The sequence below is a fragment of the Triticum dicoccoides genome, chromosome 2B (genome assembly GCF_002162155.2).
Source record: "Triticum dicoccoides isolate Atlit2015 ecotype Zavitan chromosome 2B, WEW_v2.0, whole genome shotgun sequence".
Taxonomy (NCBI): Eukaryota; Viridiplantae; Streptophyta; class Magnoliopsida; order Poales; family Poaceae; genus Triticum; species Triticum dicoccoides.
In genome coordinates this window covers 118,451,258-118,465,931 of record NC_041383.1, presented here as the reverse complement: position 1 = coordinate 118,465,931, position 14,674 = coordinate 118,451,258, and the positions used below count along the sequence as shown (strand labels likewise).

General features: G+C 41.4%; 2 protein-coding genes across 8 annotated transcripts; both read left to right on the top strand.

Moving 5' to 3' along the window:
• Positions 1–3,061: 3,061 nt before the first annotated feature.
• Positions 3,062–5,496, top strand: LOC119362504 (40S ribosomal protein S21-like). 2 transcript variants are annotated; one of them, XM_037627735.1, is made up of 4 exons: positions 3,062–3,143; positions 4,070–4,149; positions 4,234–4,366; positions 5,158–5,496. In XM_037627735.1, exons 2-4 carry the CDS (start codon positions 4,100–4,102, stop codon positions 5,218–5,220), a joined length of 246 nt encoding a protein of 81 aa, XP_037483632.1. In that variant the 5' UTR covers positions 3,062–3,143; positions 4,070–4,099; the 3' UTR covers positions 5,221–5,496. The 2 variants fall into 2 exon arrangements, with proteins under 2 accessions (XP_037483632.1, XP_037483634.1); XM_037627737.1 differs by having other exon boundaries at positions 3,066–3,143; positions 4,073–4,149.
• Positions 5,497–5,758: 262 nt separating this feature from the next.
• On the top strand, positions 5,759–13,564 carry LOC119362503 (probable indole-3-acetic acid-amido synthetase GH3.11). 6 transcript variants are annotated; one of them, XM_037627730.1, is made up of 8 exons: positions 5,759–6,315; positions 7,019–7,109; positions 8,079–8,931; positions 9,003–9,564; positions 10,576–10,677; positions 10,982–11,796; positions 12,318–12,893; positions 13,231–13,564. In XM_037627730.1, exons 4-7 carry the CDS (start codon positions 9,275–9,277, stop codon positions 12,881–12,883), a joined length of 1,773 nt encoding a protein of 590 aa, XP_037483627.1. In that variant the 5' UTR covers positions 5,759–6,315; positions 7,019–7,109; positions 8,079–8,931; positions 9,003–9,274; the 3' UTR covers positions 12,884–12,893; positions 13,231–13,564. The 6 variants fall into 6 exon arrangements, with proteins under 6 accessions (XP_037483627.1, XP_037483629.1, XP_037483630.1 ...); XM_037627732.1 differs by having other exon boundaries at positions 7,019–8,931; positions 9,057–9,111; positions 9,294–9,564; XM_037627733.1 differs by having other exon boundaries at positions 7,019–8,931; positions 9,003–9,111; positions 9,294–9,564.
• Positions 13,565–14,674: the final 1,110 nt, after the last annotated feature.

Here is a 14,674-nt window from a genome sequence, read left to right as displayed (position 1 = left end):
ACCACATACTAGGGGGGGGGGGGGTTCTTTCCCATGGGGGCACATAGTAGGATTGCATGAGAGATTCCTAAGAAAGATGCATTTTAAGTTTAGATTCACTCATTTTGCTCCGTACATAGTCTACCTAGTGGAATCTCTACAAAGACTTATACTCCCTCCGTTCGGAATTACTTGTCGCAGAAATGGATGTATCTAGACATATTTTAGTTCTAGATACATCCATTTTCGAGACAAGTAATTCCGAACGGAGGGAGTATCTAGGAACGGAGGAAGTATTAACAATAACGCATATTAAGTAAACCATTGTGCTTTTTAAAATGTTTATTGTGTATTAAAAATATTCCTATACTAAAAGGTTTATCATGTGTTGAAAAATGTATGACGTATTGAAAAATGTTGTCTCATATTCAAAATTGTTCATGGTGTTTTAGAAAGGTTCATCATGTACTAAAAAATGCTCACTGTATATTTTTAAAAGGTTTATTATGTATTAAAAATTGTTCATCACAAATTGAAAGTTGTAAATATGGATTAAGAAATGTTCCCCGTATATCTTTTAAAAGGTTCATCATGTATTAAAAATTGTTCGTCATGAATTGAAAGTTGTAAATCATGTATTAAACATTGCTCCACGTACATAAAATATGTTTAAATGTTCATTGTGTACTTCAAAAAATGTCCATTGAATACTAAAAGTTGTCCATTGTCTTTAAAGGGTTCATCGTGTATTAAATAATTCACCACATTTAAAAAAAAGGTCCATCATGTACTAATATTCGTCGCATATTAAAAATTGTTCATCATGTTTCTCAAAAAGGTTCATCAGGTATCAAATGGTTCATCGTGTACTAAATATAGTCATTGCATTAAAAACTTGGTTTGCATGTTTTTAAAAAAGATTCATCCTTTTCTCAAAAGATGTTAATCATGAATTAAGAGTTGTTTGTTGTGTTTCCCAGAACAGTTAATCATATATTAACATTCGTTGCATATTTAAAATTGGAAATAATATATTTAGTAAATATTCATTGTGTACTCAAAAAATGCTCGCACCATAACAAAATTATTTAATGTTTACTACCCATTATTTATCATGCATACTAAAAATGTGTACATACATAAGTAACTGTCCATGCATTTGAAAAAATGTTCATGTATTTTTTTTAAGTTTTCACGCTTTTTAATATAAATACACATATAATTTTTAAAAGTGCTTGCCCACTTAAAAAATGTCCATGTATTGTTCAAAGAAAAAAAATGAAATAAACAAAAAGAAAAGGAAAAAGACATTAAAAGGTAAAGACTAGAAAACATGTAAACAAATTAAGAAAATCTAAGAATAGAGAGAAAGGTAGCATTAAAAAGGGGGACCAGAGAACTAATAATTGAAAGAAAATCCAAAAAGTCATATTGTTGTTTATCCCAGTAGACGTTCCTATGATTCATTGTGGATGATGTGCACAAGTATAAGTGTGATATAGGCCATGTTTGTTTCAATTTTGATTGAATTCAGATCACCTGTGGATTCACTTCATTGACAAAGCTTATTTTGCGGCCTTGTTTGTTTCAACTTTGATTGGATTCAAATCACATGTAGATTCGCTTCACTAGCAAAGCTGATTCTCTGCGAATCAAATTTCATTGGGGTACACTTTGAGGTGTTTCAAGCATTTGTATTAAAAAAATAGGCCGAATCCATATTTAGCTCTAGCAATCTTGTTTGTTTCAACTTCTAGATTTGGCTTCACTGACAAAGCTGAATCTGGTGCCCGAATCTCAAACAAAATACCTATTGTTTCATATTTCAGATGCAGCTCACTGGCAAAGCTGATTCTGATCACTGAAACTCAAACAAACACGACCGTAGTAGGTGTGCCTTGAAGAAACTCTCGTAAAATGGAAGTTTTCATGTTTTCAGAAAAATGTGAACGAAATCATCGGAATTTCATTTTGGCTCTAGGAGCACATGCTCATGCGTGCCAAAAATGGATTTTACAAATGTTATTTTTTTTTGAAAAAAAAAGATGTGTTCATTGTCATACCTAAATGGTACATGCAAATTTTCAGGGGAAAAACTTAAGGATTTTGACCTATGAATAAAAAAAGTCAAACGTTACCTCCAAATGTTACAATTAATTTTGCTTTTCACCGATGAAGCAATGATATCCCGTATGACATGAAATTGGCAAGCACAGTTGCTACACTAATATGAACATCTACAAAAAAAACAGAATTTTTAAATTTTATTTTTATTTTACTGTTCATTAGTGAGCATATGCTCCCAACGCCAAAAAAATGCGTCCCGAAATCATTTGTTAACACTTGTCACAACTAGGGGGGGGGGGGGTTCTTTCCCATGGGAGCACATAGCAGGATTGCATGTAGTTGCTTTTCTTTTTCTTTTTTTATGGGTGACGTACTTGCTTTTCCGTTGGATCTGAATTTTTTTAAATGGAATATCTTTTGAACCAAGGGTCTAAATTATGAACTGTTTTTACTGTTGTGTTTTTCACACCGAGATCTTCAAAACTAGATTAATTGTTCGTCGGTTTTTACGAAAATATTTCGGGTGCAACTTGTATTGTCATCGAGATTAACTTGTACTCTCCAAAATAATATACGCGTACTTCACGCGATAAAATACTTGTACTCCGAAAACGAAATAGTATACTCCCGCACTGTTTAAGCTCCCAGCACATCGTAACATGTCCTACGGACAGGGCACATCTTAACTATGGAGCGTATATGTGCTTTGTGGTGAAGCACAACTATGCACTCGCACTGCATACGTAGGAGTACATACGTGAAGCACAGCTACATGAGAAAACCGGAAAGACCAAAAAGTAAACTGAAGAATAAAAACTGTCAATACAAGTATATTTGCAAGAATCACGAAAAAAACCACCCGTGTTCCATCCGTCACCCCGTGCGTCCGTGGACCGACAAAAGGCCCGATGACGAAGGCCAATTGGGCTTGGGCCCAAATTTCCGAGTAACGGCCCGTGGAAAAAATAAATCCTAGGGCTCATGCCTGCTATAAATCCAAATCGGGCCACCGCTTGATCCCTCTCCGCAGCCCATCACCGCGCCGCCGCCGCCGCCGCCGCCGCCGCCGCACCCGTCCGTCTCCTCCCTCCGCCGAGGTACGTCGCGACTCCATCCTCCCCAGATCCATGCACTGTTCGCGCTCGACAATCTCGCCCCATCTTAATTTGCCGTCGAGTTATCGCCGGACCTGAATTTGGGGATGATTTGTGTCCTGCATTTATACGATTAGCATCCGCTAGAATTGTCTACGCGTGATCTGTATGGTTCGGCTGCTGCGATTGCACTACCGTTCGATGCCCAGAGGATGCCAGAGAGAAGGGATAGGGTTTATGTCTGTAAGTTTTAGGCATTTTTAGTAATGAGGCAATTTCCGATTGTTTGGTGCCAGTGGTAGCTGTTTGTTGCGATTGATTTCACTGACAGTCTAGATCCTAGGGGATTATAGGCTGGTTGGATGTTTGGTCGAGTTTCTTGGATGGGTTCAGGTGGGTGTTCTGCTTTCTAAAGCATTGCACTTTAGTGATCTAAATGATCTTATATTTCTCTACAGTGTGTGTATTTGGCTAAATATCCAATCCATCTTTTATCATTCATGTAAAAGTGATCATGCCTTGGCAACAAAGACGCCCAAATCCTGTTATTTTGGATCAATGGCTCCTACTATGCTTGCCTGGTTTTCATTCAAAAACTATGCTTGCCTGGAGCACGGTCGGGGTACTGATCAACATGACTGATAAAACATATTTTATCCTTTTGGTAAAACATTCTTGAATGGGAATTGGACCACTTTCCTGTTCGGCTGCTAGGGGTCTGGTTTCTGAAGCTATGTTGCGCAGTTGCATACTGTTGACAACAGCTGTACTATTTGGAATAAACCACAGGAGAGTTCAGAGTCATCCTTGTATCTGGGTTTGATATATGGAACTAGTTTTTATAGTTATATATATTATCTTTATACCATAGTGTCCTTTGCAACTAGTCTCGCTTCTAAATATGAATGTCTTTCTTCGATGACCTGCAGCAGCGTCCCAGTATCCCTCCAGTCCCCATTATGCAGAACGAGGTGGGTGATATGGTGGACCTCTATGTCCCAAGGAAGTGGTATGTATTGATGTACTGTTGTCTTGGTTACAGTACTGTGGCATTGCAACTTTGCTCATTCTTGCTTTGTATTGGTTCCTGCAGCTCTGCCACGAACAGGATCATAACTGCCAAGGACCACGCCTCTGTCCAGATCAACATCGGGCATGTGGATGCGAATGGACTGTATAATGGCAGTTTCACCACGTTTGCCCTCTCTGGATTCGTCCGTGCCCAGGTGTTTTACCCTTGCTATATCCTGACTCCGTTTATTTGTCTTAAAGCACACAGTGTGAGTGATCCAGATTCTCCATGTTCTGATTGTTCTCACGAAATGGGTTGTTTTCTCTTTTTTTGTCTGTCTAGCTGATTGGGATAATATTTATCATGACATTGACATGCTGCCAGTAGTTTCTTAAGATATCCTTTGCGTTGGTCAAACCAGTAACTCTGTAGTATTCTCTATTCTGCACACATTAAGTCCTTGAATTTCAGCGGTAATTTTTCTTCTCAGCAAAACATTCCATGATTCCAGTAAATTAGTATTAATAGTTATTGAAGATCGTTTTGTTATTAGATCAGTAGCATGAAACTGTGTGCCCACTCAAATTGAAGGTTCATTCACTAATTCGCTTCAAACTTCTTTTATCTGCAGCTATACATTTGTTACATATGTGACACAGTTTGAGATTCTCCAGAACTAAAATGCCAAAAATAAAATCAAGCATTTGAAAATTATGATGTTTAGATGAACCGTATTAAACATCTGAATTACATATACAGATATACTTGGTCAGCTGCGCATGGGTATTGGTAACTTGACTGCTGAAACGTTTTCTATTTTGACTGGTCGTAGGGTGTATTACTATCCTTGTAGATTAGTTTTCTGTTTGCATCGGTTATTACCGTATCTTGCGGCTACTCTGTACGACGATAATGACTGATCTGATTAAGTGGTGGTGAGATCTTAATTCATACATGATTGTTGCTGCAACTCTGTCATTGGTTCTTACACCATCTGCCTTGCAGGGTGATGCCGATGGTTCTTTGGACAGGCTCTGGCAGCAGAAGAGGGCTGAGATCAAGCAGTAGATGAGTTCTGCGAGGAAGATTTTGCTAGGATAAATATTTATAAAACCGCTTAAAACCTTTTTTGAGGAATCTGTTATGGGTGTTTATGCTTTGCCTATGAATGGTCTATGATAAAACCGTGGACTGCATGCAGTGCTTATGGAAACCTTGCTTGAAGAATCATTATATCTTTGTCCATGAATGGTCTATGTTTCTCAGACGAAACACTAAACTTGGTGTAATATGCTTCCTGGCAATGTACCTGAATTCTGAAATGCATTTTTGTCGCTGCTCTTATGACCTGTCTTGGATTATTGTGCTTGCTTTCTCCCATAAGTTGGAGAAGGGGCTGTTTGCCGTTAAATGTGTTGGATTCTATTTGGCATCAGCTCTAGAAGTCTCTTTACAAACTAAACCATCATGAAAAAACATGGGGGAGATTCATAGAAATTGGGCAAGATTCGTGTATCTAACTTTAATCATCATTAGCCAGCAACCAGTGGCTTATTCCAAACATGAATAATTCCACATATTTGTATGGCAAAATCATATGAATTTTACCTATTTCTAGGATCTTACACAAATGTGTAAAAGCAACTTGCCATGGTTGATTCTTGATAGGGAGTTCCTGTTGCAGATGTTTGATGTGCTATCTGAGAAACAGAAGGCTCACAGGAAACAACACACTGCATTTAAAACTCGAAATAAACCGTTAGAACATCACGAGCCCTTGGTAGATAAAATTGCCTAGTATCAGCAGCCAAGCAAGCTGCTATAACTGTAGGAGACACTGAGTACTCTGTGCACCACAGGGTGTGAGCACCATCCACCCAAAGCAGAGAGTCTCACTCCTACCTTTTGTTACAAAAGTGTGTTGGGCTGTTGAAGAAAGATCCAGCCATTGGCGCGCACACAAAAATCCAGGTTGCAGCTGTAGGTGCTCTCCTACTTACAGTGGATAGTTCCTTCCTTGATGTCCCCCACCAAGCACCAATCCACCATCATCCTCCAAAGTCCAAAGGGAAGCTACTGGTCTAGGTCAGGTAGTGGGCAGAGAGCAAGCATGAGACAGTCCAGCCCCCTACTGTTGTCTTGACGGAAAGAAGGACACAAAAGGTGAGCATGTATATTTCTCAAAAGCACAGTGCATCCGCCCCAAGCATGCCCACACCTTCATCATGAAAGTGCCCTCTTCTCTTGTCTCCCTCCCTTGTTTCTCATGGTGGCAATGTGGCATCCATGACCGATCTAATCTTGAAAGTATTTTATATTTTTCTCATAGTATTTTATATCTTGAAGGGGAGCCTTGGCGCAGTGGTAAAGCTGCTGCCTTGTGACCATGAGGTCATGGGTTCAAGTCCTGGAAACAGCCTCTTACAGAAATGTAGGGAAAGGCTGCGTACTATAGACCCAAAAGTGGTCGGACCCTTCCCTGGACCCTGCGCAAGCGGGAGCTACATGCACCAGGTTGCCCTTTTTCTCATAGTATTACAACTCTGATTGATTTGTAAACACCGGGTGCCTCCTGTCGCTGTTTCTCTAAGTTGATTTAGCTGCGCTGTTTTTGTTGAAAAACTTTTGGAGGCATGGAGATTAGACGTAGATATTTTGTATGTAAATGATTGGCTTTAGGATGATGTTGACTCGAGCGATTTATTCCGGAGAACAAATATACGCAAAGATTTACTCCTTTTTGCTTTTGGGATGAAGATTGCTTTCTTCTTCTTTAATGCCGTGCCCACCAAGTGTTCGATAGAATGACAAAACCCCAAAATCATGTAAGGTTTACATCTGTTGAGTACAAGTTCATTTATTGCAGGTTGGCCGCTTCCAAGAGGACACCTGTGTCAGTTTTCTTTCGCAAAGTGAGAAGGTGAGGTGATCTCTCACGGGGACGAGGATCAGGGAAGGTAGGGAGGTTATACGGCAAGGACAAGGTTACAAGAGATTGTACAGCTTAACTTCTTTTATTTAGCACTGCGACTTTAGCAAAGAATCTGTGCAATGTTTCCCCTTTTCCGTACATAGTTAATGGATGAGGAGCAAGAAACCACCATAGGCAGTGCACCATATGCGGCGAGCATCCGCAAGCTGTGATAGCACACCCTTTATCCTGAGTTGACTAGAGAATATCACAAACAGCCACCATGCCTGCAAATTGTTGTGTACGCGCTTATTCCGTCTATGTCACCTTTCGGAATAGGCTAACGTATGGTACGGATTTCTTGCTTCCGTAGGGCGGAATTTGGTCTCCAGTTGACAAGGGAATTATCCATCAATTCAACATCAGCAGTAACCTTTCTTTATCTTTCAGAACAATCTGGCCTGTTATTGTCAACTAATCCTTGGATGCTTCTAGTTGGCATGCATATAGCATTGCATTTGGTATTTGATTATGGCCAAAAGTTATATTGGCCTAAATCAAGCTTGGGACCTAGTTAGTTTTGATCCCCTGCAAGTACTCATGGTGCTATAATTTACAAAACAAAGTTAAGCATGTAGTTCGACCTCATAGTGTTTTGTATTTTAGATGAAGCATTCCTATGTTGATACAACTTCTCCAGTATAATTTAGAAGTGGATAAAATGCACTCTTATCTTCGATGCTGCTCACTTTACTGTGATGCTTGGTTGCCCCTGGTTGCGTGTGATCCTATATGATGGCTGTACATGATATGTATTCTTAGGAGCATTATTGGTAACTTCAGCTTGGTTAACCGATTATCCTTGTCTTTCCATGTGCACCTGAAAAGGTCCACAGATATTTTGCGATGATGCTCAGGCCCATGGGGAAGCATCAAGTTTGTTTTTAATGCTTTCTTTTTTCTTTTTCTGCTCACGATTATGAGAACCTTAATATTTTGCACCACCCTTGCATAGATCTGGTAACAAGTTGCAGTATTATGCACAAGCAGAGGGCCTCTACTGTCTACTCGGGAAGAGTATGTAAGAGTGGCAGGGTCAGTCAATCCAGTGCTACTCCTACCAGGTTATCCTGTCCCTCAGACGGTGTTAATCGTTAAACAGCCAGCTATATACAGGTTAGAGCTTTGCATTTATGTGGAATGTCTACAAATGAGGATCCAGGGAAGGGTCCGACCACTTTGGGTCTATAGTACGCAGCCTTTCCCTACATTTCTGTAAGAGGCTGTTTCCAGGACTTGAACCCATGACCTCATGGTCACAAGGCAGCAGCTTTACCAGTGCGCCAAGGCTCCCTCATGGTCACAACTCACCTATACAATTAAGATATGGTCTCCTCTCAATTTGTATCAGATCATACTTCATACAAAAAGATGGACCATATGAGGGCACGTTTTTTGCACCATTGCTAGGATCTTCATCTTGTTTCTAGCCTTTTTGGCCTAGATTTTATAATATTTGCAACCATGCTATCATTTATACCTGTTAATTAAGCATACTACTGTTTTTTTTTTTCGAATCTCTATGTGTCACACATGTTCTTATCACTTTCTGGGATCTTCAACTTGTTTCTAGCCTTTTTGGGCTACATTTTTTAATATTTGCAACCATGCGATCATGTATACTGGTTAATTAAGCATACTACTTTTTTTTTTGAATCTCTATGTGTCACACATGTTCTAATCGCTCTGTAGATGTATTTCAAGGCTGACATATCTTTACATGGTTTTGTCAAGGAAAAATGAGATGTAATTCTTAAAAGGTGCATAATGATAAACGTGTGGAGTTTCATGACACAAGACAAAATGAGGTAATGGATATTGGAGTGCACACAACTTGATAAAATTTCAGCATTTCATTGTTTTGCGTTACATTTTTCAGTAGAACAATAATAGTGCGGGTTCCAGAAATATTGAAACATACTGTCATGTCCAGAAAGATAGTAAGTGGATCATCTTACACGGGCAGATGGGCTGCACTTTCTAATTGGGTAAGAATCTCTCTTGTAAAGTGGAAATATTAAGCAGATATGCTTCTCATGATCATGCACATCGCATTATATAAGGGGCAAACAAGCTCCAGAAGATATTACTTTGAGCCCTCCCCTCCTCTTCAAGTTAAAGCCCATTTCTGATCCTTCTTTTGCTTGTATCATGGACAATAATGAGTTAGGCTGCAAGCAAAACGACGCTCTTCAAGAGCTCGAGATGCTGACAGTGAATGCCAAGGAAGCCCAACAGCTTATACTGACAAAAATCCTTGAGAGGAACCAGGCTAGTGAGTACTTGAGCAAATTCATGAATAGATCCACAAACACATCCACCTTCAAGAGAAACGTCCCAGTAGTGACATATGATGTGGTCCAGCCGTACATCACAAGGATCTCAACTGGCGAGGATTCTTCCATTATATCTGGAGACCGAATCGTAGAACTGCTGAGAAGGTGAGCCTCTGGTTCTGTTGCTCTCATAAGCTAGCTTTCTGCATATATATGTTATAGATAGAAAGAACCAGCATATATTTTTGTTGGAAATTTATCATTCCCTGCTTCTTCTTGGACTTGACATAAGTGTCTTATGTTATTATGGGACTAATAGGAGAATATAAATATTATTGCTGCTTCTTAGTCTGGTAAATTGGTTGCTTTTTTAGCATGTACCAGGCTCGAAGTGCCAAACTGAGCTAACTTGGCACGCCAGCAAGATAAAACGTCACAGGCATGCTGTTGTAATCTGTAATTCTTGGGCACTCATGTGGAGTGATGTGTAAACAAATGAGAACATAAGATTGTGCCATTCCTCACTTGGTTAAAAATTTGACAGCCCCGCAAAGTTCATGGTACTGCTCTGTTTTTAAAAAGTTAACTAAGACGACGTGTTTAGCCATGTTATGTGTTTTTGAAGCCGTCTCTAAAAATATACAAAATCCTATATATAACATTTATTGCAAGATATTATGCCTCGGATTATTAAATACATTGTCGATTCTTTGACATGACTATATCTGTGAGACTGAACTGATTCATCAAGCATGGCTTGCTGTTAGATGCTGAGCACTGGTGATTTTGCTTTGTGGTTCTCGCATCTGAAAGCCCAGTTATTTGTATTTGAATATGGTTCTGTGGTGAAAGAAACTTGCCATATTTTGTTATGGTGGCTATCTATATGTGGATGAGACCTCACGACTCAGATAGTTAGTCTTCTCCCATTAGAAGTCAGCTAGTTTGAATTATTCTCTCTGGACAGGCTGAATGACTATTGTACTTGATGCTAATGATTCGCTATTTCCTCGGTTATGCCATTGTCATTTACCCTGATAGCTGGAGTTTATGAAATTATGTTTCCTGTAACTTCTTTGAACTGCATACCTGATACAATAGTAGATTATATCATTTGACGTTATACTATCTGTATGATGATCATGCCTTCAATTTTTAATCATTATCAATTTATAGCTCTGGAACTTCTCGGGGTGAGCCAAGATTGATGCCAGCCATCTCCGAGGATCTTGACCGTCGAACCTACCTTTATAGTCTGCTAATGCCGATAATGAACAAGTAAGCCTCTGTTTCTTATCCAACGTTTGCGGATCATAGCATATTAACTGTTAATTGCGGGCTGTTTTGTCATTTCTGAAATTCTTGTGGTCAACTGCTTGACTTAGTATGTTACCTGAATTTTGGCATAACCTTGTAAAAACTTTGTGAACATAACTGGCTCACCTCTATATATCTTGAATTAGTTTTAGTGCTCGTATTCCTGGCTGTATTCATCTGTAATAAACAGAGCCATTACACATGTGTGTTCTGCTGTCAAATTTTACCTTGCGAGCAACAATTCACTCCTTGGCTCAATCTGCAGGTATGTATCAGGCCTTGGTGAGGGGAAGGCCATGTATCTTCTCTTTGTGAAAGCGGAAACACTGACGAATTCTGGCATTCCAGTTCGATCAGTCCTCACTAGCTATTACAAGAGCCCTCACTTCCTGCGCCGCAAACATGACTTGTACAACAACTACACCAGTCCTGATGAGGTCATCCTTTGCCCTGACAGCCAGCAGAGCATGTACTGCCAGCTGCTCTGCGGCCTGGTTGAACGCCAGCATGTCCTCCGTCTTGGGGCAGTCTTTGCCTCGGCGTTCCTTCGGTCTATCAGCTTTCTTGAGCAGCACTGGTGTGACCTTGTCAATGACATACGTATTGGTAAACTCAATCCCAATGTCACCAACACCGAGTGCCGGTTGGCCATGGAGGGCTTTCTCGCATTGCCCAACCCGGAGCTCGCTGATGAGCTTGAGGAAATCTGTGGCTGTGGGCCATGGAAGGGGATTCTAGGCAGGCTATGGCCTAACGTCAAGTACATCGAAGCTGTTCTTACAGGCACAATGGCACAATACATCCCCATGCTGGAGTTCTATAGTGGTGGTAGGATTCCCTTGGTATGCATTATGTACGCCTCGTCGGAGAGCTATTTTGGTGTCAATCTGAGGCCACTGTGCAAACCAACCGACGTGTCTTACACCATCCTCCCGAACATGGCCTACTTTGAGTTCATTCCTTTGGAGGATGGCCTCAGAGTGACGGATGATGAGGAGGTGGTGGGGAATGACAAGCTTGTCAGCCTGGTGGATGTCAAGGTCGGATGCTACTATGAGCTTGTGGTCACCACATTTTCTGGTAAGTAGGCCTCCTGTAAATATCTAATCATAACAGAACTATCTAAACTCCTGTAAGTAGTAGGTTGAGAACCAACATCAACTCTTGCTCCAGAATATATTTGAACATAATTTAGGTATGTATAGTTTGATATTTGACCACTGTACAGTCAAAACCTCATTTTTTTAAACATAATACCTATTGAAGTTCATTTACTTTGGCTTAAAAATCCTTGTTAGCTGCAATGGGAACGAATCGGAATTCGGAAACTGGCAGCTCTTCCGCCGTTGTACATCAGAAAATAGAGAATTTCAAGTAAATGATGGATGCCAGGACGATAAATTTTAGTGACAGCCTGCTAGCAAGGGATATGAAATAAGACTCCAGGACGATAAATTTTAGCGACAGCCTGCTAGCAAGGGATATGAAATAAGACTCCAGGACGATAAATTTTAGCGACAGCCTGCTAGCAAGGGATATGAAATAAGACTACGTGTACACATGTGTCAAGAGCTCTGAAGTTCTTCTATTTTCTGGTCCAGGCCTTTACAGGTATAGGGTTGGCGATGTGCTTCAGGTCACAGGCTTCTACAACCGTGCGCCGCAGTTCAAATTCATCTGCCGGAGAAACGTGATCCTCAGCATCGACACCGACAAGACCAACGAGGAGGATCTCCACAACAGCGTCACGCGTGCCAAGAAGATCCTGGAGGACAGAAACCACATCCTCCTGGAGTACACCAGCTACCCAGACACTTCCACTGTCCCTGGCCACTATGTGCTCTTCTGGGAGATCAAGTCCACCTGCGAAGGCGTGCAGCCCCTCGACCCTCAGCTCCTCGAGAGCTGCTGCATCTCCGTGGAGGAGTCGCTCGACTACATCTACAGGCGCTGCAGGGCGCACGACAAGTCGGTAGGCCCGCTGGAGATACGGCTGGTCGAGGCCGGCGCGTTTGATGCTCTGATGGATCTGCTGGTCAGCCAGGGCAGCTCCATCAACCAGTACAAGACCCCGAGGTGCATCGAGTCCGGCCTCGCGCTGAAGCTGCTCAACTCCAAGGTCACTGCTTCCTTCTTCAGCCCTCGGGATCCTGAGTGGACCATGTAAAAGCTTTCAGGTAATGAGTAGTAGCAAGTATGGTGTCTTGATCGGTACTGAAAAGGAAGAGCATGTCTAGACCGTATGCATTGTGTAGCTCTGAAGTTCCCAAGTTAAATTTGCACTGCGTAGTAACTTCTAACTGAAGAGGCATGGAAAGCTTGCCTGGAACAGTCTGATCTATTGCAAAGAAACAAAAAGGAAATCCTTGGCTAGAACTCACACGCAAATATAGAATTTATGTGTTGAAAGTTGAAGCAGCTCCCTTGTTATATGGTTATCGGCAGCGAGAAACGAACAGCTCGGTCATTTTGCACACACCGACTAATCTGAACTTGCTGCGTGTATCTTTGCAGGGAGGGCCTGGGAGAGCTGCATATCTCCGGTCTGATCGTACCAGCCCGCTGCTTGGATAACCCTATAACAGTATTTCTGCTGCTTGGGTTTTTGATTTTGGAGAACTACCCGTACTAATTATAGCGCTTTCTTGTGTTATTACCCAAGCCCTAAAGCAGAATGAAGTACTCCCTCTGTAAACAAATATACGAGCGTTTAGATTACTAAAATAGTGATCTATATGCTCTTATATTTCTTTACCGAGGGAGTATTTGCCATTTTTTTGCTACTCATGTATTATGATTGTTCATCTCATCATCTGAGCTCCGAACTGAATGGTGATACTATTATAGATCAAGGACGCTGCACAAACTTGTACTATTTTTTTTTCTTGAGTGATTGGGCCTGCGTCCTTGGTCATGTTACGCCAACTGGGCCAACGGCCTTCCCCGGCGCGGAAGCTCCTTTTGGGCCACCAGTCCGGTTTCGGCACCTCCTGGCCCAAACCGCTGCCCAACATCATATTTCGCTTTGTCCAAGGCCACAAACTTTCAACCCCGGCAATCATGCCCTTCATCATTCCATGTCAATCTTTCTTCATTGAGACGAGGCTGTGCTTTCAGCTCCATGTCAGCTTTGCACTGCACGGCATCTTTTTCCTGGATGTAATGAAGCCATTGCCGTTTGCCAATCACGTCTCAGGCTGAGATCTCGCCAATCACCTCTCGAGGTGAGAATGAGAATGAGATCTCTCCTCACTCACTCATCAGCTGCCTGCTTTGCTGATGCGTGTTCTGATCATTGCATATTTGCATATTTGCATTATGCTTGGGCTGGTCACCCCGCGTAGTACTGCTATTTACTGTAGTACCTTTGGCATCAAAAAAATTGAGTACGGGTCAATTGCTTTGCTTGCACATGCATGCACTGGCTCGGGGTTCCGGCCTGCTGCACCCGTAGCATTCCTATTTGCAGCATTTGATACTACTAGGAAGTAAGTAAAGGAGGCATGTTCACTGGTCAAACCGTATGCTCATGGCTACGATCGACTTGGGGGCATATCGTATCCTTTTGTGCTGTGCATCCACGTCCGGCAGGAGAGGTGGAAGGAATGATTCCGAGATGAAGGACGTAGGTCTTTTGGGAAGGGAATCGATCTAATCTGCGTGCCTTGTGATTATAGACCACACGACCCACATGCACACTATTACTAGTACAGTAAGTACCTAGTGCTGCAATTAATTGCTTCAGGGAGCAACAACGTTGTACAGTGTACAATGCATCAAAGTCTTGTCAGCGCGGATCGGTCGGTCGACCAGCCCCAGATCTAATCTAACAAGAAAAGATGGATCTTCCCTGCCGTGTCAAACCTGATTTTTTTTTTGAAACAATGATGATTTTTATAGCAAATTCGAAAACTATACATCCTAATGGAGAAAAATCAAAAGTATCACCCGTCGGCCT